This window comes from Anser anser, assembly GCF_964211835.1.
Source record: "Anser anser genome assembly, chromosome: 8".
In the NCBI taxonomy this organism is placed as follows: domain Eukaryota; kingdom Metazoa; phylum Chordata; class Aves; order Anseriformes; family Anatidae; genus Anser; species Anser anser.
The window spans coordinates 1633917-1660027 of record NC_139728.1 but is presented as its reverse complement, the minus strand read 5'-3'; the positions used below and the strand labels follow the sequence as shown (position 1 = coordinate 1660027).

Genomic DNA, 26111 nt, shown 5'->3' with positions numbered 1-26111 from the left:
TTTCTCTGTACAATGCACAACACCAATAAAAAAAAATCCCCATTGTAAATTATATTGAGAAACTAGCAGAATACTAGAAAATTTATAGAGGGCATCAAACTGCTGAGAATTCATTGTACAGCTGGCAAGTGCACTCCTACCTACTAGTTGCTTCACATTTAATAATGTATGTTATGAACAGATGGATAGAATGTCAATAAGGTTCTCTGTATCATCAGTGGTAATGAAATACTGGACTTTGAATGCTTAATAACACAGAAAACAAAAAGCCTGGAGGAAATTTGTCAATGTCATGCATGCAATACTTTAGCAGTGCTTTAACACTGTTAGTGTGAGGCCATATGTTTCTTCTAACAGCATCTACTGTAGCTGGGTGCCAAAAAAAAGTTTGACACTTTTTTTTTTTAAACTCTTACAACATGTTAAGAGCAAATACCCTGTGAATCAGTCAAGCACAGTAGTCAGCAGAAGTGCAATATCATTACTTTTTTTATTCCATTTCTCAATGAAAAGAAGCTAAGGGAAACTTGCTAGTAAACATTGTTCTTTATACCTGCTTAAGAAATACACCTGAAAGTAATCTCTTAAAAATTAAGTACAGAAATAAAGGCACTGAATTATCTGTATTAGGCAATAAATCTCACTGTCAAGAGCTGTGGAAGACGTAAATCTGGAAAATATTACAAGCATAAGTAAAGCAGAAATGTACACAGCAGAGTCTAGAAATTAGGCACAGAAAAACGAATAAAAGTTGTCTTGGGTAAATGTCAGGTAAAGCATCTAGGGAAAATGCCCTGGAATAGTCAAAAGGAAGAGAAGAGCAGAAAGCTGCCATTCTGAACAAGAGATGCAGACCTGCGGATAAGCACACCAGGTACAGACTTTAACTGTGACATGGATGGAAAAGGAGTGGCCTGGTGGACAGTAGCACCAAGGCTAACAGTGACACCTGGGGTGGCATTCCCACCTCACACGCTCCTTGAGGAAACACCGTGCTCAGGACTACATAAGACGGCAGACCACTGCTGCAGGTAGTCCTCTACAAGACATGGAGAAAGATCTCAAGTTCAGAAACACAGCTGGAATTTTAAGTATATGGTATCAGCAGAAATCATTGCAAGTTTAACTACTGGTTTGAGGGAAAGAATGATTAGACCAGTGCTGGGTTTATAATAGCCCGAATAATCCTGGGGAAAGGTTCAAGTTCTTTGGGCAGGAAAAACACTACCTCATGCCTTATGACTCACCCACAAGTGAGGGACCTACGGTGCCTTCCTTCCCCACGCTGCTTCTCCAAAACCATCCTCAGCCCAGTGTCCCCAGCCACAAAGCCCTCAGGCACCCGCTGTGCTACCAGCCAGGCCACCAAATGTGCCCCAGCTGCTTGCAAGGCACAGGACCACCGTGGGATGCTGGCGTCTTTGGGACCTTTACCACCACCAGACTCAGCTGTGAAAATGCCCAGTGTGTTTGAAAATAATTAGAGAAGGCTGACAGACAGGCAGCATTTCCTTAGAAAATCAAGCTAGAAATTACAGCATTAACAGCAGCTACTCCTCCGAACATAAATAGCTTGTAAACCATTTCACTTACCCTCCATTCTCTGTAAGCCAGGACTAACGCTTAGTGCTAATAACAATAACTTAAGTTGCACTAAAAAGAAAGTAAATTTTTCCAGCTGCTGACAGTAGAAGGCCCTTACAGCACCAGTATCCATTGGCACCCAGCAGCAGACTCTCAGCTCCCCTTGCACAGCACAGAAAGCTGCAGGGAAGCAAAGGGCCTGCCTGTCAGCATGGGTAGTGCACCAGCTCACCCACGCTCCCAGCTGGCATGGGGAGCCCCCCTTTTGCCACCGTGAACTGTGAGAAGGTGGGACCAGCCCAGGCTGGCAAGTCTACCTGAGAACTTGTCACAGCTCTCTGCATTTTCCTGCATGGACATACATTAGTTTAGTTTCCTAAATAAGGAGCTAAAAGACAGCTGAGGGCTTCCAAACTGGACTTCAGACTATAGCACAGCATCACCCTCCTCCTCCTGCCTTCTGTTTTACCTGGAAATATCCTGTGTACTGACCACAACAGTTACATTTGCAGGAATGAAGCAAATTTTATGCAAGCTCCAGAAGTACAAAAACTAATAGGGATGCAAGTTTTCTGTGGAGCAGAAGACTGAGGTAGGAGATAAAGAACTGAATAGCAGTAGGGGGTCCTCATTCAGCACAGCCAGAAGAGCTGTGCATCGAGAAGCAAAGCAAAGGAGCCTTTCTCAAAGCACTGATAAAATCATTCTATCAGATTTCTCTTAGCTAGAATCTCATATGTATGTTGGACCCTGAGAAAAAGAACCTGAAGAAAATGCTGTAGTGAGCATCTTTCTACAGTATGGTTTGATAGTAAATGTCATTCTCAGCCTAGAAGGTCTTAGGTGGGTTTTTCAAAACCAAAAGCATATTGATAGCTGAGGAAAGTTTCAAGAACAACTTCTTATGGGAAAAGTATAATAATCTATAAATATTTCAAGTGTGTAAAGCCATCAAGGGAAAGGGATATAACTAGAAATAATGGAAAGAAAAAGCTTAAGCTCAATAGAGTATCGGGAAAATCTTCTGACAGCGAGATGTATTAGCCTGTGAAATAGTCTCCCAAGGAGAGATATGGAAGCTTTCACTTGGGATTTTGAAAACTAAAGTTGACATAACACTAAAAAATGTTCTCTAAGAAATAATCTTACATTGGCAGAAAAATGGACTGAATGATCTATTGTCTTTTCTCTTGTGAAGTTTCTTCACCCTTTGATGATTTGGTAGCACATCGTAAACAGCAAAAGGTTATCAGATAGGAGCTTCTTCAATTAATATGATGAATAACAAGATTACAAAGGTCATCATTGTGAAAGCCTGTTACAAAGAATTTCTTTAAATGTGGAAAAGCAGATGCTTTTCAGACAACGGGATTTTTTCCCAAGACTTGTGAAATATGACCTCAATCCAGTTTTTAAGTACGTGCTTAATTTTAAGTATCCCATTAATTCAAAGACAGCCCAAACCTACAAGATGAAGCAAACTTGTAAGAAAAGGGCTTTCCAAGAGTCCTTGTAAAATTCCCCATCCTCAACATAACCCTGCCAAGCGTTGCATGCTATCAAGCAAACAAATAATGTTTATTACACATTTATTGGCACCTTTCAAACCTGCCACTGACAGGGACAGCCTAAGTTAGCTCAGAGCTACTATTCTGATCACTGGTCGAAACCACACATCTTCCTGCACTAATTCCTATTTAATCTAACCCACATGACACTGTGAACAGCGTTAATGAATATTACAGTCTGTCATACTGACTTGTACACCACAAAAAAAAAAAGATGCTGAAAATACTTTGGGAAGTGTACTGTGAATTATGTTCTGCGTGTTCATCTTGAAATTGTCCTATCTTATCATATGATTAAGTCACTACCAATATTAATATTTAGCAGATAGTCTATTTCATTCACTGCCTCAGATCAGTGATGGATAGTTAAATATTAGGGCCATGGAAATAATTTATTTACTGGTTCAGTGCCTGAGAATGAAAACAGAAATCAGTACATATAACCTATATGAAATTTCTTGCCAAAACAAAAATTCCAGGCCATTACATTTAGGATCACAAAAAAAGGAATTTCTTTTCTATTTCTCCCCCTCTGAAAAAGGGGTACTTTGATGTAGATATAAATAGATATGACAGTAGATACAAAAGGTATGGCAAGCGCCTCTCAGTAGGGTTTACTTTTGTCTAGCAGCATGGTATCAAGGAGGGCTGGACGAGCCCATATGCCACAGCAAAGTTCCCTCCAACATGGGCAGGCGATGCTGGTGGAGGGCACGGACTTTGTGCCCTGCAGATGTGCTGCATCAGTGCATCCCTGAGATCATGCTGGTACCCATACGGACACGATCCCTGAGTGGACATTACCAGCAGCTGCCACGCAAACCAGGAGCGAATGGAAAGCCAGGGTTGTGCTTCTCTTACAAAAACACCTGAGCAACTTAGCAAGAATAAATCAATCAGAATGAACAGACAACTTTGAGCACCTGGAGACTGTAACAGAAAATGTTAGCCCATCCAGACCTTTAAGGATTTAGTTCTACAGCAGAGATAGATACAACATATTAAATATTTTGACATCAATAAGTTGTGAATTATTTCTTCTAGGAGCATTACTGAAGGTAAATCAGGGCTGTTTTGGAAGGAACTCTCCATTTATGTGCTTTAAACATCAGTGTACTATTTGTATATTTTTAAGAAATACATCCTTTACACACATGAACCATAAAACATATAACCATAAGAATAAAATTACCACGTATTTTACTGTCCAAGAATCTGCAAGGATTAACTAACCCCAGAGCACAGATGCCCCTCGGTCATAAGTCATAACTTTGAATCCTCCACCCCGTGCCACCAGTACTTTTTCCCAGAATAACTCTCCAGTTTGGGAGAAATACAAAACCCCAGAGCACCAAGGAGACACTGCTCAGCCCTGTCAACCTCAGGCACCGCCTATACGCAGCGAGAACAGAAGGAGGAGAAGCATTTGCTCATGGGCTGCCCTCCTGGCTGTCCCATCAGCAGCCATGAACCACACCGCCTATTGACCACTGCTCCCCTTCTTCCCACCGTGCCCCTTCCCACCCTTCACATCTTTTCTTCCCAACCCCCCAAACTTTATTTTCCTCTCTCTTGTTATAAGACTTTTCATAGGGTTGTTTTATTATTGTTTTTTTCTCTGAGTTTTACAGCTGGCACATCATCCCCTGCTGCACTAAATCAACACTTCTGAAAGTAGCAGCCTTCAAGTGACTGACTGGAGCCACTGCTCGCGGAAGTGTCAATTTGGTGCAGCAGGGGATGGTGTCGCAGCTGCAGAATGAGAAGAGAGGCCCTATTTCATGTTTTAAAATGGTAAAAATGCCAGAGGGGAGGGAAATCTATACAAAATATAAAGAGTGTAGAACAAAGAAATAGAAGAGGAGGAAGAGAAAAAAGGGCCAGAAGGAAGAAAGAAAAGGAAAAAATGACACTGCACAGTGGAACAAAATCACTGGTAAACAAGACGCAAGATTTTTGAAAGTGGGCGCTTTCAAGGTAAAAACAGGTCATGTGCACATCACAAATACAAACCTACCAGAAGTATCCTTCCACTTTGGGGAGAAAGTCTGGTTCATTAAGCTTAAATTATTCTTTTAATTAACTCTACCCATGATAGGTTGTGATGTGCTTTTAAGCACAAATACCGTGGCTAAAGGAAAATTATTTCACAGAGATTGATTTTTATGAAGAGATTTCAAAGTAGAAGACCAAGCATCCTCCACTCAGAAATTTGAATCAACAAAAGCAAACAGAATTTTCACCTCCTGAAGTCAACTGGGCACACCCAATCCGAACACTCTCTAGAGGCTCCCACTGGAAAAGGATGTACCTATTATTTTGACAGCTGAAAGAAAAATAAACCAAAAACATAGAACCCAAAGAAGAAATCTCAAAAAAACAAACTTGTGATTTTCACATTACGTGAATATGTAAATTCATCTAATGCATATTTCAAATACCACAAGCATTAACTTTTTGCTTTTAAATGATGCCTTTTGTTTCTTCTAATCTTTGTGTGGGAGCTGCTGCTTTACTTCCTCTCTATTAACTTTCCAAAGCATGCCTGCAGTAAGGGAAAATATAGCTGGGGGCTTTATAGCCCTAAGATATTTTCAAATATAGTCAGCGTACCGTACAAAATTTCAAATAAATGCACCATTTAAATCAACAAGTGAAAACATCTCTCCTGAGCTGCAGTTGTGCTCTGGTGGCAGCAGAGCTTGCAGCACACAGTGCCTCTAAAGTTTTTCCTCTCTAGGTCACTTTGTACATGCCAAAGTAATCTCACTTTTTGTCTGCACTGCTTTTCCTTACCAACCTCACCAGTCCAGATAATAGACAAAAGAAAAAACAAAATGCAATAAAAAAGTGGACAGAACTAAAAATCAGAAACCAAACAAGTAGCCCTTGATATTCAGGGGCTAGATAATCTGTTGTAGGAAAATTCATCTTTGTATCACTTGGAGATGAGGCAAGCCAGCTTCACATGCTTTACACAAAACTTTCAACAATTTCTCTTTAAACTGTTTATGGAGAGCTCCAAATTTAACCCCCCAATAAACCAAGTCCCAATGTTGTCATAAGTCTGACAGTCAATGCCCAAGGCGTAGGCTGTACACACCTGCAAGACTGTGACTCTTCCTTGCACTTCATCTCTTGGTGCAGCACATCTCAGCTTTCCTGCTGTCTGTTACTTGCTCCCTCAGGGTGGGTGCCCAGCCACAACTGCCCCTCTCCAATTTCTGAGCTCCTTGTCCTCACATCAGCAGAAAACAACAGATTTTTGCCTGGCGCAAGTCAAAGGAGGCCCAAGCCAGGGGATGAAGGAGCATATTTGGGTGAGGATGAGGTAGGAAGCCTACCCGGGAGGATGCCTGAGGTGAGGAAGTTGACTCCACGCCTCAGGACTGCCTCCACCAAGAAAGAAAGAAGGGTGATTGTTGTGGGCGGCTCCCTCCTCAGGGGAACGGAGGGCCCTATTTGTCGGCCTGACCCCACACATAGGGAAGTCTGCTGCCTCCCTGGGGCCAGGGTCAGAGACGTTACCAGGAAGCTTCCAAACCTGGTTCGCCCCTCTGACTATTACCCGCTTTTGATAGTCCAGGCTGGCAGCGATGATGTTGAAAAGAGAAGCCTCAGGGCCATCAAACAGGACTATAGGGGGCTGGGACGATTGGTGGAGGGAGCGGGAGTGCAGGTGGTGTTTTTGTCTATCCCTACGGGGGAAGGGAGAGGCACGGAGAGGACACGGAAAGCTCATGTGGTTAATAGGTGGCTCAGAGGCTGGTGCCAGCATAGAAATTTTGGGTTTTTTCACCATGGGGAGCTTTACTCGGCACCCGGCCTGATGGCCCCAGATGGGTCTCTATCTCCAAGGGGAAAACGGATCCTAGACCAGGAGCTGGCGGGGCTCATAGAGAGAGCTTTAAACTAGGTAAGAAGGGGGACGGGGCTCAAACAAGGCTTGTCGGAGCTGTGCCGGGGGAAACAATGGCTAGGCCGGGGAAGAAGGCGATGGCCCAGCTGAAGTGCATCTACACTAATGCACGCAGCATGGGTAACAAACAGGAGGAGCTGGAAGCCATTGTGCAGCAGGCAGGCTACGACTTGGTTGCCATCACGGAGACGTGGTGGGACCGCTCCCACGACTGGAGTGCTGCAATGCCTGGCTATCGGCTCTTCAGGAGGGACAGGCAGCACAGAAGGGGTGGTGGCGTGGCTCTCTACATTAGAGAATCTTTTGATGTTGTGGAACTCCAGGCTGGGAATGATAAGGTTGAATCCCTGTGGGTTAGGATCCGTGGGAAGGCCGGCAAGGCTAGCATCCTGGTGGGGGTCTGCTATAGACCGCCGAACCAGGATGAGGAGACGGATGAGGAGTTTTATAGGCAACTGACAGAAGTTGCAAAATCGTCGGCGCTTGTCCTCGTGGGGGACTTCAACTTCCCGGACATATCCTGGAAACACAACACGGCACAGAGAAAGCAGTCTAGGAGGTTTCTGGAGAGCGTGGGAGATAGCTTCCTGACGCAGCTGGTCAGTGAACCTACCAGGGGTGGTGCCCCGCTAGACCTTCTCTTCACAAACAGAGAAGGACTGGTGGGAGATGTGGTGGTCGGAAGCTGTCTGGGGCAGAGTGACCACGAAATGGTAGAGTTCTCTATTCTTGGCGAGGCCAGGAAGGGGACCAGTAAAACTGCTGTCTTGGACTTCCGGAGGGCTGACTTTGAGCTGCTCAGGACGCTGGTTGGCCGAGTCCCTTGGGAGGCGGTTCTGAAGGGCAGAGGAGTCCAGGAAGGCTGGGCGCTCCTCAAGAAGGAAATCGTGATGGCACAGGAGCGGTCCGTCCCCACGTGCCCAAAGATGAGCCGGCGTGGAAGAAGACCGGCCTGGCTCAACAGAGAGTTGCGGCTGGAGCTTAGCAGAAAAAAGAGGGTTTATAATCTTTGGAAAAAAGGGCGGGCCACTGAGGAGGACTACAAGGATGTAGCGAGGCTGTGCAGGGAGAAAATTAGAAAGGCCAAAGCTCATCTGGAGCTCAATCTGGCTACTGCCGTTAAAGACAACAAAAAATCCTTTTACAAATACATCAACACGAAACGGAGGACTAGGGAGAATCTCCATCCTTTACTGGATGCGAGGGGAAACCTAGTTACTAAGGATGAGGAAAAGGCTGAGGTGCTTAATGCCGCCTTTGCCTCAGTCTTTAGCGGCAATACCGGTTGTTCTCCGGACACCCAGTGCCCTGAGCTGGTGGAAGGGGATGGGGAGCAGGATGTGGCCTTCGCTATCCATGAGGAAATGGTTGGCGACCTGCTACGGAGCTTGGATGTGCGCAAGTCGATGGGGCCGGATGGGATCCACCCAAGGGTACTGAGAGAACTGGCGGAGGAGCTGGCCGAGCCGCTTTCCATCATTTATCGGCAGTCCTGGCTATCGGGGGAGGTCCCGGTTGACTGGCGGCTAGCCAATGTGACGCCCATCTATAAGAAGGGCCGGAGGGCAGACCCGGGGAACTATAGGCCTGTCAGTTTGACCTCAGTGCCGGGGAAGCTCATGGAGCAGATTATCTTGAGGGTCATCACGCGGCACTTGCAGGGCAAGCAGGCGATCAGGCCCAGTCAGCATGGGTTTATGAAAGGCAGGTCCTGCTTGACGAACCTGATCTCCTTCTATGACCAAGTGACGCGCTTGGTGGATGAGGGAAAGGCTGTAGACGTGGTCTACCTTGACCTCAGTAAGGCTTTTGACACCGTTCCCCACAACATTCTCCTCGAGAAACTGGCTGCTCGGGGCTTGGACTGGCATACGCTTCGCTGGGTTAGAAACTGGCTGGATGGCCGGGCCCAGAGAGTTGTGGTGAATGGAGTCAAATCTGGTTGGAGGCCGGTCACTAGTGGAGTCCCCCAGGGCTCGGTACTGGGGCCGGTCCTCTTTAATATCTTTATTGATGATCTGGATGAGGGCGTCCAGTGCACCCTCAGTAAGTTTGCAGACGACACCAAGCTAAGTGCGTGTGTCGATCTGCTCGAGGGCAGGAAGGCTCTGCAGGAGGATCTGGATAGGCTGGAGCGATGGGCTGAGGTCAACTGCATGAAGTTCAACAAGGCCAAGTGCTGGGTCCTGCACCTGGGCTGCAACAACCCCAAGCAGAGCTACAGGCTGGGAGATGAGTGGCTGGAAAGCTGCCTGGCCGAGAAGGACCTGGGAGTATTGGTGGATAGTCGGCTGAATATGAGCCAGCAGTGTGCTCAGGTGGCCAAGAAGGCCAACGGCATCCTGGCCTGTATAAGAAGCAGTGTGGCCAGCAGGTCTAGGGAAGTGATTGTGCCCCTGTACTCGGCTCTGGTGAGGCCGCACCTTGAGTACTGTGTTCAGTTTTGGGCCCCTCGCTACAGGAAGGACATGGACGTGCTCGAGCGAGTCCAGAGAAGGGCGACCAAGCTTGTGAGGGGTCTGGAGAACAAGTCTTACGAGGAGCGGCTGAGGGAGCTGGGCTTGTTCAGCCTGGAGAAGAGGAGGCTCAGGGGCGACCTCATCGCTCTCTACAGTTACCTGAAAGGAGGCTGTAGAGAGGTGGGGGTTGGTCTATTCTCCCACGTGCCTAGTGACAGGACGAGGGGGAATGGGCTAAAGTTGCGACAGGGGAGTTTTAGGTTGGATGTTAGGAAGTACTTCTTTACCAAAAGGGTTATTAAGCATTGGAACAGGCTGCCCAGGGAGGTGGTGGAGTCACCATCCCTGGAGGTCTTTAAAAGACGTTTAGATGTAGAGCTTAGGGATATGGTTTAGTGGAGTACTTGTGTTAGGTCGGAGGTTGGACTCGATGATCTTGAGGTCTCTTCCAACCTAGAGAAATCTGTGAATCTGTGAATATTTGCAGGACAGATTTTAAATGTGGTTTCAAAACTTCAAAAAGTTTTACCATAAGAATTCACTACCTCTTTTCTGCCCACTTCATTTCCAAATTGGGTTGTACCTGCCCCTCTGCTCTGATCTTTATCCTGTTGTCCATCACATACAAGTCACTTTATTAAATGCTCCTATTCAACTCCATGCTTCATGTTGATTGAGAGTCCTAAAAGGATGAAAAACATTATTTTCTTCTAAATTTGTTAAATTAAAACACAAATACAAAAGAGCCCCCCACACAAACACACAAAAAAAATCAACCTCCATCTACATCAATATTTAAGTCAATATTCAATATGCAGTAGCTTAGGTATGTGGTCTTGACTCTCTGGTGGTTAGACTACAATACAAATAGCAGGCTAATTATTAAATAAGGAACTTCTTAACAGAGCCATTGGGTGCTAAAGAACCCATATTAGAACCGTAATATTAATCTTGCTAGAACCTTATATCATCTCAGTATGTTGTATTAATATATGGATTTACCAGTCTGATTGGATAGCTTTGTTTAGACTTGCTCTAACCATATAGTACCATAGTACCATATAACCATAGTACTCTTCACCTTGAGTACTGTGTGCAGTTCTGGGCACCACAGTACAAAAAGGACATTAAACTGTTCGAGAGTGTCCAGAGGAGGGCGACGAAGATGGTGAAGGGCCTAGAGGGGAAGACATATGAGGAGCAGCTTAGGTCACTGGGCCTGTTATGCCTGGAGAAGAGGACGATGAGGGGGAACTCATCACGGTGTACAATTTCCTCGCGAGGGGGAGTGGAGACGCAGGTGACCTATTCTCCGTTATCACCAGTGACAGGACCCGTGGGAATGGTGTTAAGCTGAGGCAGGAGAAGTTTAGGCTGGACATCAGGAAGAGGTTCTTCACCAAAAGGGTGGTCACACACTGGAACAGGCTCCCCAGGGAAGGAGTCACTGCACCAAGCCTGTCTGAATTTAAGAAGCGATTGGACTGTGCACTGAGTCACATGGTCTAAACTTTTGGGCAGACCTGTGCGGTGCCAGGAGTTGGACTTGATGATCCTTATGGGTCCCTTCCAACTCGGGATATTCTATGATTCTATATACAAGAAGATCCTCTGGATCAAGTACAGCTTTCAAGTCTGTTACAGGCTCAGACCATATAAAACATACATTATGTATAAACAAGAGCAGAAGATGTCTCCCATTCATTAACTCAAGTACATCTTCTCTAATCCTAGTTCTTGCAGCATTCCTAAAGTAATTGAAAAATTTAAAGACATCAGACTGACATTAAGCAGATTAATAATTATCAAATTATCCTTCCAGTACCTAAAGGGGTCCTACAGGAAAGGTGGGGAAGGACTTTATTTGGGAGTGTAGTGACAGGACAAGGGGGAATGGCTTTAAACTAAAAAAAAAAAAAAAAAAAAAAAAAGATTTAGATATTAGGAAGAAATTCTTTACTCAGAGGACGGTGAGGCACTGGAACAGGTTGCCCACAGAAGCTGTGGATGCCCCATCCCTGGAGGTGTTCAAGGCCAGGCTGGATGGGGCCATGAGCCTTTTACCTGCTCCCGTTCCTCCTCAGCCAGCCCCTGCGGCAGGGCACAGCCACCTGCAGCAGCCTCAGATGGTGCATCGTGCCATAAACACTTCTGGGTTACTTCAACAGCGCTCTCCAGCACAAAGAGGGGAAAAAATTAATATCAATTAATTGTCAGCAAAATGACAATTCTGAAAGTGGAGCAAATATTTATTTTCCAGCAAGTGTGTTGTTATGGAAACAGCTGTGAGCTGCTGTTTGTTAGGACACACGGTGCCAAGGCCCCGGCACAGGGCTCCCCAGGCAGCCCCCGCGAGGGCAGCACGCAGCAGCAGCTTGGCCCAGGAGGGAACAGGGCACGGAGGGGAGAGCAAGGAGGGCAGCGCTAAGTCCTGGGGAGCTGCTTCAAGTCACACTAGAGCGATTCCAATGTATTTCGTAAGTACCAAGTTCTTGTTAATTGGCTCAAAATAGCAGGTCGTCCTGCGTGGAGAGATGAAAAACAAAACACAGCATTTCTACTATGGTGAGAAGCCCCCAAAAACAGACAATTCAGTGCTTCTCATTACAGCTGTATTTTTTTTTCTAGGTAATAAACAGCTGACCAGTAGATATTTGGTTACACATACTGCGGTGACAACTGAAGGCAGCATCACTCCACAGGCTGCATGTGAGAGAGGCCAGTGACTGCTCCGCAGAGCCCTGTCCCACACCGGAGCTGCTAGAGCAGAGCTGAGCAGTCCTTGTCCTGCACAGACCCAGGACCTCCCTCAGTGCGGGGCTGAACAGTGACACAGGTGCCTTCCAGGAGGGCCATTGTCCAGGCTTTGGTTACAAGAGCTCATTTCTCCTCTTAAAACTTCAGCAGACCTGGTAAAAAGCAAACAAAAAAACCCAATGAGATCTAGCCATGTAACACTCTTATTTTACTCATAACAAATATTCCTTGATCTTTTTGGCATGATAAAAATTTGTTTTGCCTAAGTAATTAGGCAAATTAATTTTGTTTCCAAGTTTGTTATTACAGCATTTGTATATTAAATACACAATGCATACGTACATGAGCATGTTCAGCTAGTATTCAGATGGAAGAGCAAGAGAATTCCTTTCCAAAAAAAATTCAATATTTCATTCCAATTATACAAGAAACCAAATCTTCAAATGTTGGAGTACAATGTAGCTACCCTGGAGAATAGATATTTGGTTTTCCAACCAGCACTACGGGTTAGTAATTGAACAGCTGCAGAAAAGAGAGAGGAAACAAACATACCAACAAATTAGTTTTCAAACCTATGTTCACAGGAAAATTTCTACTCTATTGTGCTTTTGGTCACAACACGTGAAAACCGAGTTCCTCACTTACTTGTGTGATCTTCTACAAAACAGATTAGAACGGCCCAAAGCAATTTAATTTATTATATTGTATAATCCCTCATTCAGAGGGGCAAGTAAGAACATAGCCCAAGTACTTGAAGGACTGAAGTCTATCCACAGCTGCTAGGATTGTTAGAACTCATGGCTTAATTCATTTATTAAACAGATGCAATCCTTTTTGAAAAAAATCTACTATGTTCTGATTAAAGGACACTACTGTTGTTTGATTATTTTTTAAGTGCCTGGGTCATCACTAATATTCTAAACAAGGTACCAGTCAAAAGGACAAGGCAAAATTTTAAACATAGCTATTTTAGGAGTAGAAACCCTCTTTGTATATCTTCAGAGAGAATGGGGGAATACATCATAAAATATGAATTTAATGTTTATATGTGTATGAGCATCTGTATATCTATGTATAGTCTTCAACACTGAAATCATGAATGTTTTAATGCATCGACAGCATTTGTTCATTTCACATTTTCAGGGGAGGAAGAAAAAGAGGGTTCTTTACTGCAGTACAAAGAAGGATGTTCTAATATCAAAAGATCCAATTAAAATAATAGGGCCATTTATTTCAGTAGGATTTCACACGTACAAGAGAAATGCTAACCCTTGGGAGAATGTTCTCAGTTCATTTAACAATATATGTTTCCTCCGATATGAAAACTTCAGCTTTTGCATTATAACATCATTGCTAACAAGGCACACGTATATATCTCGTAAGTAGATGGAAACATGAATGCGGGAAGAATGATAATAGTTCTTTATCCATAATGCACTCATCTCGGGATACACATGCATCTGTTTTGTACTCACGCTGGGTAGTTTTTTCCTCTCCATGCATTTAATAAACACTCAAGAAAGTCTCTGTACTCTGAAAGACAATAAAAAGATTAGTAAAGAACTAAAAGAGATCAGCAAGGAAAAGAACTATGAAATGAAATGGAGAATTTATATTCCACACCCATGACTGCCAGAACATTTTAAAGGGCAGCTGGCATACAGCTTTTCTCCAGCAGGCAACAGAACGATTTACTCCCAGGCTGCAGCTCCCCGTACATTTGGGGCTGTGACTCAGCCCATTGGGCTCGAGGATGCTGCAGGCAGGCAGGCACGGACCTGGCGTGGCCACCTCTCCTCCCGGCCGTCACAGCACACCGCGCCACGGGGAGGGCAATGCTGGGTGCCCAATGTACACAACGCCACCAGGACAAAACACAGGGGTGGGTGCCATGCCACCAGCACCCTCTTGTGCTGCTTGCATATTGCTAAGGACAGGCAGTCCCTTCATTGCTGCTGGTGACAGCACCACGCCTGCAGTCTGCAGCCCAGGAGGTGCTGTCTTTATGGTGGGTGTCTGGGCAGAGCAGGCTGGGTGGATGTATAAAGTAGCAAGGCTGAAATCATGGGGTCTACTTCACAGTTTTGTGTATCCAAACAAAAATCTACTCAAAAATGGACTTCCCAGGGTATAACTCTTTCTATTGTTCAGCTAAATATATTCAGGACTGGGATCTGATGTCAGTGAACAATTTATAAAGTCTGGGGTTTTGAATGTTGCAATTAACTCATATTACAAATCTCCCTGTTTAATTTTCTGTGTAACAGAAAGTTGCAAATCAACCAGTCAAGCCATTAATGAGATTCACTTCTGTAGATCTGTTCCTATTGCCTGTCAGCACACAAATATTTCTACCTAACCATGAGGACAAACGTAACGCTAAGATTTGAAAGATCAAACCCCTAAATGAATTAAGGCAATAATCTCAAATCACAGATACAGTCCTACAGTCAAAATGTCAAAATTATGTCCATCCAATTCAGGATGGAAACATGAATGATGCAATTAGGCATTTCATACAGCACGCGGAAGGGACAAACCTCTAGGAAAAAGTTGGTCTCTGAGTACTTTTCTCTGCAATACACTACTTGTAAGCCCAGAACAACAGACTTGCACATGCCTTGTATATTTGATTGACTCCATAAGGTTTTCATCTAAATTCAAAATATAACTGTGTTTAGATATATTTGAACATTTTATTGCATTTAGTTATGAGATATGAATTTTTACTGAGAGAACCTGGGGCATATAGCATTGCGAGATCATTCCAAACAAGTTAATTCTGAAATGGGCTTGAATCAATAACACAAAAGAGGCAGTAAAGCCAATTTTTACGGTAGTCACGGTTGCATAAAATAATATCAAGACAGTCAGATTGAAAACTCCGTGCATCACAAATATAATTTGCAACCTACTCTAAGCACAAAGAGGAAATAGATAGATAGGTGGAAGATATAGATAAAAAACAAGTGATACATAGGACAAAAGAAACTGGTGGTAAAGAAAGAATACAGAGTAATTGCCATCCAATATGGGGGGGAGGGAAGTATGCCATGCAAGTATTTCAAGGTAAATAGAATGCTTTTCTTTCATTTAGGCTTTAAAACTGTTATGAAAAGGCTCTCTTCTCACTCTGTCTATAAGGCATAGACAGACAGGGAATGAATGTATAAATAAGTATGTCACTGCAATACTTCGCTTTTAATGAAAATGGATTTTTAATGATCCAAAAAGCTGCATTTCTTTCCAACTTGCTCCATTTTCAGGCTACCCACAGGAAGTAGGTAGAGCAAATGCACTTGTTTTCCATGTCCTTCACTAAATCCCAGGACGACCCACACATCCAGGTACTGAAAAAAATAAAAAATAAGTGGCCATTATGCAGAGCAGATACAGAAAAGCTGCAAGTCTTTCATTGTTTTTCTTGAACTCCAAGAGCTACGTGACACTGCTGCACCTCTCTTGCCGCAGCCCTGCGCAGGTTACCTTGGTCTCCAGCTGCACAAGCAAAGGCAGACATGCGGCTCTGCTCCTTCCCAGGCTCTCCACCTCAAGGAGGCTTGTTAGCAGCACGCTGCTCCTCCCGCTCCCCAAAGCGGGCATGTTGTGCTCAAGTGCCCTGCCTGAAGCTCTGAGCACACAAATACCGGAGGATTTAGTCGGCAGATGAAGAAAAGCCACAAGGAAAAGAGACTGATGCAATCCTTCTCCTTCTCATCAGGGCACAGGAGTTCTTCTTTCCTGTGTCAAAGATCCTGTTACAGTCAGTAATAAAAAGCACACTGAAAAATGTGTACTAATGTACCAGATAGTAAGAATAACATTTCTTCCTTTTTTTTTTTTTCCTCCACCCAGACAACAATATTTTTAAGTCTTCAGGATCAGAGAACAAAGGGAAGCTTTCCTTACTCCACCTTCCACTTGTGAAATTCCCCCTACAAATAGTTGTTGTAAGGCAGGTCCGTACACTGGGAAACTCTGCAATACAGTTCCCAAAGCCAATATAGCATTTAAAATGGTCTGGGACTCTCGCATTCCAGTCACATTCAGTAATTCTCAGGTAATCTTTGTGCAATATACATTATTTGGGGAAAAAAATCCCCACGTTTATTTCCCATGTTTTTACTTCTTTCAAATATTAGAAAGCACAAGAAGGAACCAAGAATGAGAACAATGCTGTTGAGAGAGAGAGAGCATGACTGAGGTGCTACACAGCCAGTTAAAAAACATGCTGGTCCACCTAATGAGACAAAAGGATACAGCCTCACGAAGGGCTCCACAGAAGCAGAATCAAATGTTTCTCTTTCTTAAAAACATTTTTTAAAAATCCATTCGTCAGGCACTCCCAAACTCATGCGTTTTCCATTTTGTCTGCTGTCCTTGCTCAGAACGCCTGCCAATTAATATTTACCAAATGTCTCTCCCTTCTTCATTTAAATCGGTTCAAAAACTGCACCTGTTTCATGAGACCTGTGTGAGCTTCTGACAGCTGGTATTTGAGAAAAAACAAGTTAAAGTTCCTAAAAAAATATCCTAGCTATCAACGTTAGGCTAGAGTCAAGAAAAGCAGAGCTAAGATTAGCTGTGCGAGTACAAGACACCAGCAAAAACACACACGGGTAGCCAGCTTCTTTGAGGCTCTGTCCCACATCAACAGGGCTTGAAATGCAGCAAGGCATCCAGTAGCAATTTAGAGGGACCTGGAGACACTGACACTGGGCAAACAGCAAGGTTGTAGCTGCATTATTCCACTAGAAACCAGGCAAAAATAAAAGAATACAAATCTGTAAAAGTGCCACAATTTCCAAAAGATCAAGCTTCAGAAAGCCACAGTGTTCAAAGCCAGGCTTCATTTTAAGCAGCAAAATGTAACAGGCCAGTTAAGAAAAGAGCTTCAAAATCCAGCAACAGCTACTGTGGACAGCAGCCAGAGGATTCAGCAGAAGCCAAGGCACAGACAGCTAGAGCCACTTGCCAAAGTACAGATTCAGGCCAAACTTCACTTAAAATAAAGTTGTTATCGGTGCTTTGGTATTGTAGAGGAAAGGAACCAGATTTGCCCTAAAAAGGCTGGACCAGACGTGAGCAAAAAGCCAGACAGAAATGCGGTTGTAAAAATGGTATCCCTCGTCAGTTTATAATTCTCCATGATTTTTGAAAAATCCTAATATTTAGGAAAAGAAAGAACACAATGATCAAATAGGGCACTTCCTTTTAAAAATGCAGTTAAATTGCCAGTTCCACCAGAGGCAACTTATCAGGATGAAAATAATAAGGGAAACATATAAAAACAGTATCTGTTGTGTTATTAAATACTGTTCATATGTAGTTTCTGACAGTAGACTTAGTGTGCTGTCCCTATTTGTTCTTCTTTGCCTAAAAAACTCATCCATTTTAGCCTTTCTTTTGCAGTCTCTTTGCAGGCTTGTCTAAGGGTACATCAGCACTGAGCACACGTTTAAGCAGATACTCCACGTAGCCTGTGTTGCACCCTCAAGTATTTTCTGAATCAAGCCCATCACTTCCTAAGTCATGCTCCTTTCCATTCATTTGCTAATATAAAACTTATAGTATTTTATACAGGAGTTCTTCCAGATTATCTAGGTAAAAGGTAATTGCACAAGGACAGGTAAATCTTGTTAGAAAGTATCCCAAGTAAGAGGCCGAGGAGTGGGGTGGATAATGTCCAACTTGCCTATAAAAAACACAGAAAACATTAACATCTGTGTATTGTGTTCACTGATGAATTCTGCCTGGGATTTCTTAAATAGAATTCATGGAGGAAGAGGCTGAAGCTTTTCCAGCCCTTTGTAGTAGATTCTTTCAATGCCACCGTTCCATATTTCCAGTTACAATTTTCTTCCCGACTTTGCATGATGTGCAGAACCAAGAATCCCCTGCCGGCATTAATAAAGTAGCATTACTTGGGCAGGTGAGCAGCCGCAGGGTTGTCTTCTACAGCAGTCAGCTGGGCCTGAGCCCCCAGGTGGATGCTGCCTGCTGCTGGTCTTTGCCCCAGGCACAGGGACTGAGCAGCGACCCTGCCCGACAGAGGCCCGTGCTGATTTCTGCGTTACACCAGATACCTCCGTGCCAGAGCATCCTTCAAATAGGGTCCAGTTCCCTTGTATGCCATAGCTCATACAAACTAGCTCCTGATATACCACTATCGAGCTGACAGATAATTGACAGAATTTATAACATAGAAGAACATTTTAATGTGCTAATTTCAAGTACCTTATTTAACTCATATCATTTCTCTAAAGCAATACCTCCTACCCCCGAGTTGTATTTGTTAATTCTGGATGTAAATGCATCCTTTTCTCACTAAGACAGCATTTTAATAGTTATGCCCACACATTTTTAAATTCTTATTAAATATTAATCGAGAACATAATTTTGTCATAAAGTAAGGTGTGGGGTTAATCACAGATGCAGACAATTTACATTCTGTATGTTTTGCACGCATTTCGGAGAAAGCAAGTTAAACAATGTTTATTCAATGTAAGTTTACTTTCACTGACAAAACGACTTTTCAATGTGAGAGACAAGTCAGCCAAACTAAGAAACAAAAGGAGCCACCTACCACAGTCAGCACTGTCTAACTAAACCCAATAGCCATCAAAAGTAAGAGTTTTCTCCATCACCACTCATGACAAAAGTGATGGGAATCACTCAGCACGAGAAACATCGCTGTCTCTGCATGTATCTCATATGCCCTCTTTTTTCTGCTCGCTGTACTCCTTCAATCTGCCCACCTGTCTGCCTCCACATCTCCTCCGGTCTCCGCTTCTCTTAGTCTGCACAGACCCCTCCATGAGGCAGGTTCCCACGGCACGGTGCCCGCAGGGTCTCAGCCTCGCTGGTCACGCACCCAGCCTGGATCAGGCCACAGCTGCACCTTCTTCACCCCTCCAAAACCTGCCCAAGCCCAGGACCACTCAAGAGACACCATAGGCAAAACTCACAACTCGTTTTAGTTTTGAACTACACACAAACAACTATCAGCCCAAAACTCAGCCTCTTTCCATCCTCAGAAATTAATCCCAAACTTTTCTATGAGCTTCTAAAATAAACATGTCGGCTGAGAGTGATTTTTTCTGCTTTATTTTTCAGTGTATGGATTGTTACAGAATTATCTTCAAAAACCTGCAGCTTTCAGTCCCCAACGATTAGCTCAGTGCTGACTAGTTTGGTCGTTTTCGCATTTGCTTCTCTATTTTAAGCATAAACAGATATGCTACTGACACTCGTGTGCACAAGTGTAGAGGAATGCCAGCAATTTGAAAAGAAATCAGTTTCTTTTTTGCTACTTAGAAGTTATTACTAGTGTTAATGCAACTCCTAAGTGCCTGATCTCGTTTTTAATTTTTTTTATTTTTTTTAAAACAGACTACTTTTTATTTTTAAAATGTGTCTTATTCCCCTGTTGCTGGAAAAAAAGGTGTGTGTACAAACTCTCTTATTAAATGCTTTAAAAGTTAAACAAAGTAGAAAAAGAGAAAATATTTCCTCCCACCTTTCATTTACACTTGTCTTAAAAATTCTGTGGATATATTGGTTATACGTTTGGGTAATCTGGATAAAAGAATATTTAGACAGCAGTAACTTAACATTGTTCACATACTTTAAATCTCTACTCTCATAAACACCTGTGAAAACAGTCCTATTTAATTCCTGAAAACACTCCTCAGTACAACCAGCCCAAGTAAGACTTTCTGGAGAGTACAGATGAAGTTCTGAATTCCCAGCTGCAATAAGGCAAAGGACCACAGTAATCATAATCCGAAGAATGCCTATTAAGATTTTTCTTTAGCACTTCTTTAAGAGGTTGACACAGTACTAGTTATATCCATAAATAAGGTGTTTTTATTACAATCTAACAAAATCAAGACTGTAACAGTGATTAATTTTTTTTAATAACCTCAGTGCTTGAAGACTTCCCATCTTAATAGGGCAATTGTGTATCACCGTCGTGTTCCAGCAGAACTATTAGTCTCTGTGCTGTGTTAGGCTAATTGCGGTATAATGGTTTACACTACCATAATAGCACTAAATATTTTACTAAATGGAGTACAGTATCTAAAGTGATGTAAACTGTTCCAGGCTTTAGGACTTTATATTCAAAGATTAAAAATAAAGTGGTTTGTTTTCTTTTTCCTCTGAATTGAGAGTAACAAAACTGTCAAAATTAGATTCTTGTTTGTCATCTTAATAAATCCAGTAAAAGGTTAAAAAACCTCTCCTTCTGGTAAAAGAAGGAGAGATTAAAAGAGATTAAAAATTGCAGCATAAAAGGATCTGATAAAATGTGAAAAATATTGTGATGTTTTAATACTCTGATCTAGAAGGCTCATGCAATTCACATAGCCAGATTATCAAAGGCATTACCAGATTCGTTAAACTATTTTTTTTTGTTAGTGTTATTTCAGAATTTCTAATTATTTAATAGAACAAAACAACAACAAAACAAAAAATTCCCTTGCAGGTGTTGCATATGCTAAGCCTGATCTAAATAGCTCTAGATTTGTGAGAACCAGTATCAGCAGGGCTAGTGAGACGTCAGCCAGCCGCAGCAGCACACCTTTCCCAAGGAGCCACTGCCCAGCTCGACCAGCCCTCGTAATGCCCACAAACAGCAAGGCCATATGCCAGTAACCTGCTGTGGTCCCAAGATGAGATTCTTTAAACATTCAGAATATTCTTACTCACAAAAATAATTCTGTGAATTAAATTACACTACTTACATAATGAAGGACTACTGAGCCAGGTAAGGACGTGCTAAACCTTGCCATTATCATGCAATGGTAACTCTGACTCCAACCCATAACGCATACTGCCTTACTGCCTTGAAAAAGACAAACTTCTGTAATGGCCCTGAAGTTAACATGAGAACTGTTCTAACATCCTAAGTCTGCCTCAGAGCTCCAGAAATGTAATTTTCAAAAAAATAGTTCTTCTAAAGAGAATACATAATTCTTCCTGGGTCTTGGTTTATTCACTATTTTGAAACTATATTCCTTTTTTTTTCCGCCTTTTAACTGAAAAATTTCCAGTGTTTTTCAAATAGAGTTTTCTTAGAAAATAAAAGTTTTTAAAAATAACTAAAAATCAACCCATTTTGTTCAGAAAGGGTCTTTTGAATTCAGAATATAAAACGCAAAATCTTGTGTGCTACTGACATTTTCCTACAACACTGATCCACTTTAAAATGTTGAAAAAGATATACTCTTTATCATTTACAGAACATTTTGCATAGCTCATAACCTCTTGATCTAGGGACTGCCAAGATCTATGGTCGCTTCTTGCTTGGAGAAGAAATTATTATTTTAGAACAGGATAAAACAAAGCTTGTACTTTGTCCTGTAAAGCTTGTCCTGTACTTGGAAAAAATAAGTAAATGTAAAATACATTAAATAATGAGTTAAGCAATTTGTATACTAGATAATCCTTGTGTGTACACAGAGGTGCCAATAACAGAGTGGTTCCTTGCTTGCACAGCAAGGGAGAAGCCTCAAAGATGCTGCTTCCTCCTGCTGACATTGCACAGGGTGAAAACCAAGCCCTGCCCAGGTGTGAGAGCAACTCTCCAGCAGCAAACACTCACACAGGGGTTAATATCTCCACTGGACTAAAAAAAAAAAAAAAAAAATTTACTTCACCAAATTTCTTCTCTGAAATATTATTTTTCTTGAAGAACCTTGAAAATTTTGCTTGGACTTCTGTTACCACCATGAATTTTATTTATTTTTTTTAATAAAAATAAAAACACAACCAGAATGACAGTAGAAAAATCTGTTCTCTCGAGATCTCAAAAAGGATTTATTTTTGCAATATACAGACCTAACCTATTACTCTTAGATAATTACCTTGCATAATATTCTAATTTCACAGAGAAATTTAATTTTAATTTACAGTTTAATTGTCCTACTTTAGGTAAGCCTGTCACCTGTGCCACTTTGTGACTTATAATTGTAATCCTCACTTAATTATTTACTTTGAGGGAGCATTTTAATTATGGGTATTATTATGTGTCTAGAGTAACTTATACTTGAGAATAGTGAAAATTTACACAGCAGACTGCTCACCTACATTTCCACTAGCTGTGACTGTACACGTGTCCCAGCTGCAGAAACTACTCCTACAACTGCAGAGTAATGGTATTTTGTTCATCTCTGACAGACGCCTGGTTGTACACAGACACTCTTCTGCACCACTTTCAAAGCAGATGCTCAAATCTATATCCCAAGAAAGCAGTTTGGGTGGAGTTTTTCCACCACAGAGCAGAAACTGAAATGAAATGGGATATTTTACAAGCACTCCCAGCATCTCTCCTCCCTCCCACTCATGCTCTTAAAATCCACATTACCAAGAGGACAGGCAGCAGCCCGCAGGTTTTCCCAGCCCTCGAAGCCCCGCCGGGCCGGTAACGCTCACAGGGCCGTGGCACCCATCCCACCTCTCTGAGCCCACAGCCCATCCCCGCGACATTGCCCTGTCAGGAGGGGAATTGCATCCAGGGTGCCCGAGATCAACACTAGTGATAAGTGCAAGGTCCCCAGCTGAAATATAAATGAGAAGATAATGACTTATCACCTCTAAGTTTGACCCTACAAGTAATCTTTGGGCAAAGGAGCAGCCGTGCAGCACTGGCTCCGTGGGAAGGCTGACACAACGACCTGCCTCCATGGTGGTCAGTAACAGAGGTCCGGAGACCGTGGTGAAATGCAGAGCAGGAGCTTTCTTCTGCTTTATTTCACCAGATTTGAGCAACCAGTGATTTTTGGGTTTCCTGAGCTGAGGGCCGCATGTCAGCTGTCAGTTTTAATAGCCATCATTCAACCAATCTTCCATGAATTTATCTAATATCTTTGCAATGTCTTTATATTTCTGGCTTCCCAAGTATCACTTGTGGTAGCGAGCTCCACCATTTAATCTATTGCATTAAATATATATAGATAAATATATTGCTTTAAATGTTTGCTTTAAATCTGACAGATTTGTGAGTTTGTCTGCTATCACAGGACCATCAGTCCAGTAATTTTAACTTCCAAAACAGACATTTCATCACTGCATGAGCTGCACCATTCAGCTTTCCTGCACTGCACCATGCAACGTTTATTCTTTCCCCTTCCTAAAATATAGCCATGGCAGGCTAAAACCTACAGTTTGTCTGCAGCTTCAGAGCATCCTGAGCTTGGCCAGGCTCCCTAACAACTGAGGGTGCTTGGCACCTTTCAGCATTGAGGATATCATGTTTCCCATCTGAAATTGCTTACCTCATCAGTCACTAAGGGCTCAGTTTGGAAGTCATTAAAAATAATGAGAACACTGGCACTTGTCCCAGTAATAATGGCATTGGATTCGGTGTTACTTTTCTACTTTAAGACATTTGTATATATCCACAGATCATTTAACTCTTATCTTTATACTAGCTTTAATGAAACTAATGGCTGTTGAAACTGTGGGCTTTCTATTCTACTTTTTATTTAAATAAGTGTCTGCCCACTCCATCATAAAGTGACACAAACACTTACACAGCATATTGCATCACGAATGCCCCTAAGTGTTTACCAGGATCACCATATCCATCACTAAAATGCAAGCACTTCTCAGTCAATAAACACTTCAGCTGACAATAAAGTCACAAGAGAGTTTTCGGGAGGAAAACTGAAGAGCAACAAATCTAATTTATCCAAAACAAATTTAGAACCCGCACTGCTGGTAGAGTCTCACAGTGCCCTGCATTTTCCTCTCCATCTGTACTTATGGCAGCATTTTTCCTTCTAGCACCATGCAAAAAGACTGACTCCATACCAATGCACTGAGTATCAGCATCACTCCTGCAGGGTCTGTATTTTACGGGCTTTGACAAGATAATGAGCCCTCAGTAATATGCTGCAGGCCATCACAAACTGCAGCTTTAAAGAGTTTCATTAATCCCCTCAAAATAGAAAATACTGATTGTTGCAAAATGCATATTAAAACTTTAAAACCCTTGCCCTTATTTTCAACATCTACTTTAGGACTAATGTAAAATTTCTCACTGCTACTATTTTCCTGTTAAGAATAAGTCTGAATTACATGGAAGTGTAATTTCTTTGAAATAAATAACAGTAATATAAAACTGAAAAAAATACCATCTTCCTTCGATACATACATTTTATTACTCTAAACATATATTTAAACTATACATGAAAAACAGACCTGCTCAGTTAGATGGATTCAAAAGTCATAGACCCAGTACTTCTGCACTGCCAAAGTGAGATACTTCAGGCTCCCAGAAATTAGTCACAGTGATAGAACATTTTGGGATCATGTGCTCACAGATAAGATACCTCTGAGATGCACAGAACTCAAACTCTAGGAACCCTGGAAGACTATCCACACTATGAGAAGTCCAGAAACCCTGGACTGCTGCTGAAAACCATATCCTCTTCTCAAAATCAGTAGGGCTTAATATGACTTAACTCACTACTATACCTAGATGGGACCATAAAATTAAAAGGCAGACATGGGTCAAACAATAATTCTGCACATAAAAAAAACAAGTATCAGATTTGTTGGAAAGTTCTCTTCATAAAGTTAATTTTAAGTGTTTTGATGTTATTATCAGCATACATGAAAAATCTGAAGAAGAATATTACCATTGCATAAAACAAAATAATTAAAATCTTCCAAAAGCCTCTTTGGTTAGGGAAATGAGCTACTCAGTTATTAAAATAACTATTTTTAAGGCCATTAAATGTTTAATATCTTCACAAAGTATTTTCTTTGCACTTATTTTTACATGGTGGACAAAGTCTGTTTTAGGAACACATATTGCTAATATTCTCATTGGTTAGTGCAGCACCTCTTATCTAAAAATATTTTATGGTATGTTACAAATAGCTTACAAAGCCAGAAAAAAAAAATAAACAAATAAAAATCACCCAGCCATCCCTAGCAGCACACAGCATATCATGAAGTTGACTTTACTTTCGTCTATTAGATTTGTGATCAACTTTAAAGATATCTACTAAACGTCCATAGAACTACTGGTTCCAGCCACACAATTTAACCAGTATGTGTAAATGTTTAGGTATTGTGAATAGTCTCACCATTTTAAGACATGAGCATGTCCCTACACAGCTCAAATAAAAAGTGAAGACCAATTTAACAATTGATTTGAGGACAATATAGAATGCCAAGAATGAATTAAATCATGAAACTTTCAATTAAAATAGATATATTTTCAGAATATTTGGGAAATTCTATTATATATTCTCTTGCAGTAAATGATGAAATGAGGAAAACAGCTTTGTGAGAAACCCGAAGCTTGCCTGTGGTTCATTCTGCAATTAACTGATATGAGTTAGTTGGTTAAATCAAGCTAAATGACAGCTAGTTGCTCCACAAGGTTGAAGTATACCAGAGTAAGAGGCTTTCAAATAATCAAATCAGTGCAGAGGTTGTTCCTTCTGAACTTTAGAAACACATTAAAAGGCATTTATATTTGCATCTTCAGAACAATAAGATGACAAAAAAGGATGACAACTAATTCAGACTTAGAAACTTGAGATTACAGGAGCAGTAGCAGTGGAGAGTTTCACTATAAGAGCAAGCCAGCATTTTTGTATAGGGAGGGAGATGAAATGATTTTTTTTTTATACCTATTATCTCAATTGTCCCTCTCGTATCATCCCCAAGGAAAGAGAAGACAGCTCAGTGTCTCTGTTTCTCCCATCCCCTCCTACCACATCTGGCTGTGCCGATCTGAAGGCACCCTGCTCTCCAAGGTGCTGCTTTGCACACTGAAATGGGAATGACACATAAGAGAACTCA

General features: G+C 42.1%; 1 protein-coding gene across 1 annotated transcript in view; it reads right to left on the bottom strand.

Moving 5' to 3' along the window:
- Nucleotides 1–26111, bottom strand: part of LOC310903030 (uncharacterized protein) — a 277218-nt gene that overhangs the window by 136287 nt on the left and 114820 nt on the right. The window contains exons 4-8 of the mRNA XM_083845548.1: nucleotides 13763–13820; nucleotides 12630–12809; nucleotides 12199–12439; nucleotides 10853–10992; nucleotides 10086–10212 (exon numbers count right to left, since the gene is read on the bottom strand). Of these exons, the coding sequence (XP_083701674.1) occupies nucleotides 12788–12809; nucleotides 13763–13820 (80 nt within the window). The 3' untranslated portion in view covers nucleotides 10086–10212; nucleotides 10853–10992; nucleotides 12199–12439; nucleotides 12630–12787. Of the gene's footprint in view, nucleotides 10213–10852; nucleotides 10993–12198; nucleotides 12440–12629; nucleotides 12810–13762; nucleotides 13821–26111 lie in introns of the transcript that reaches the window.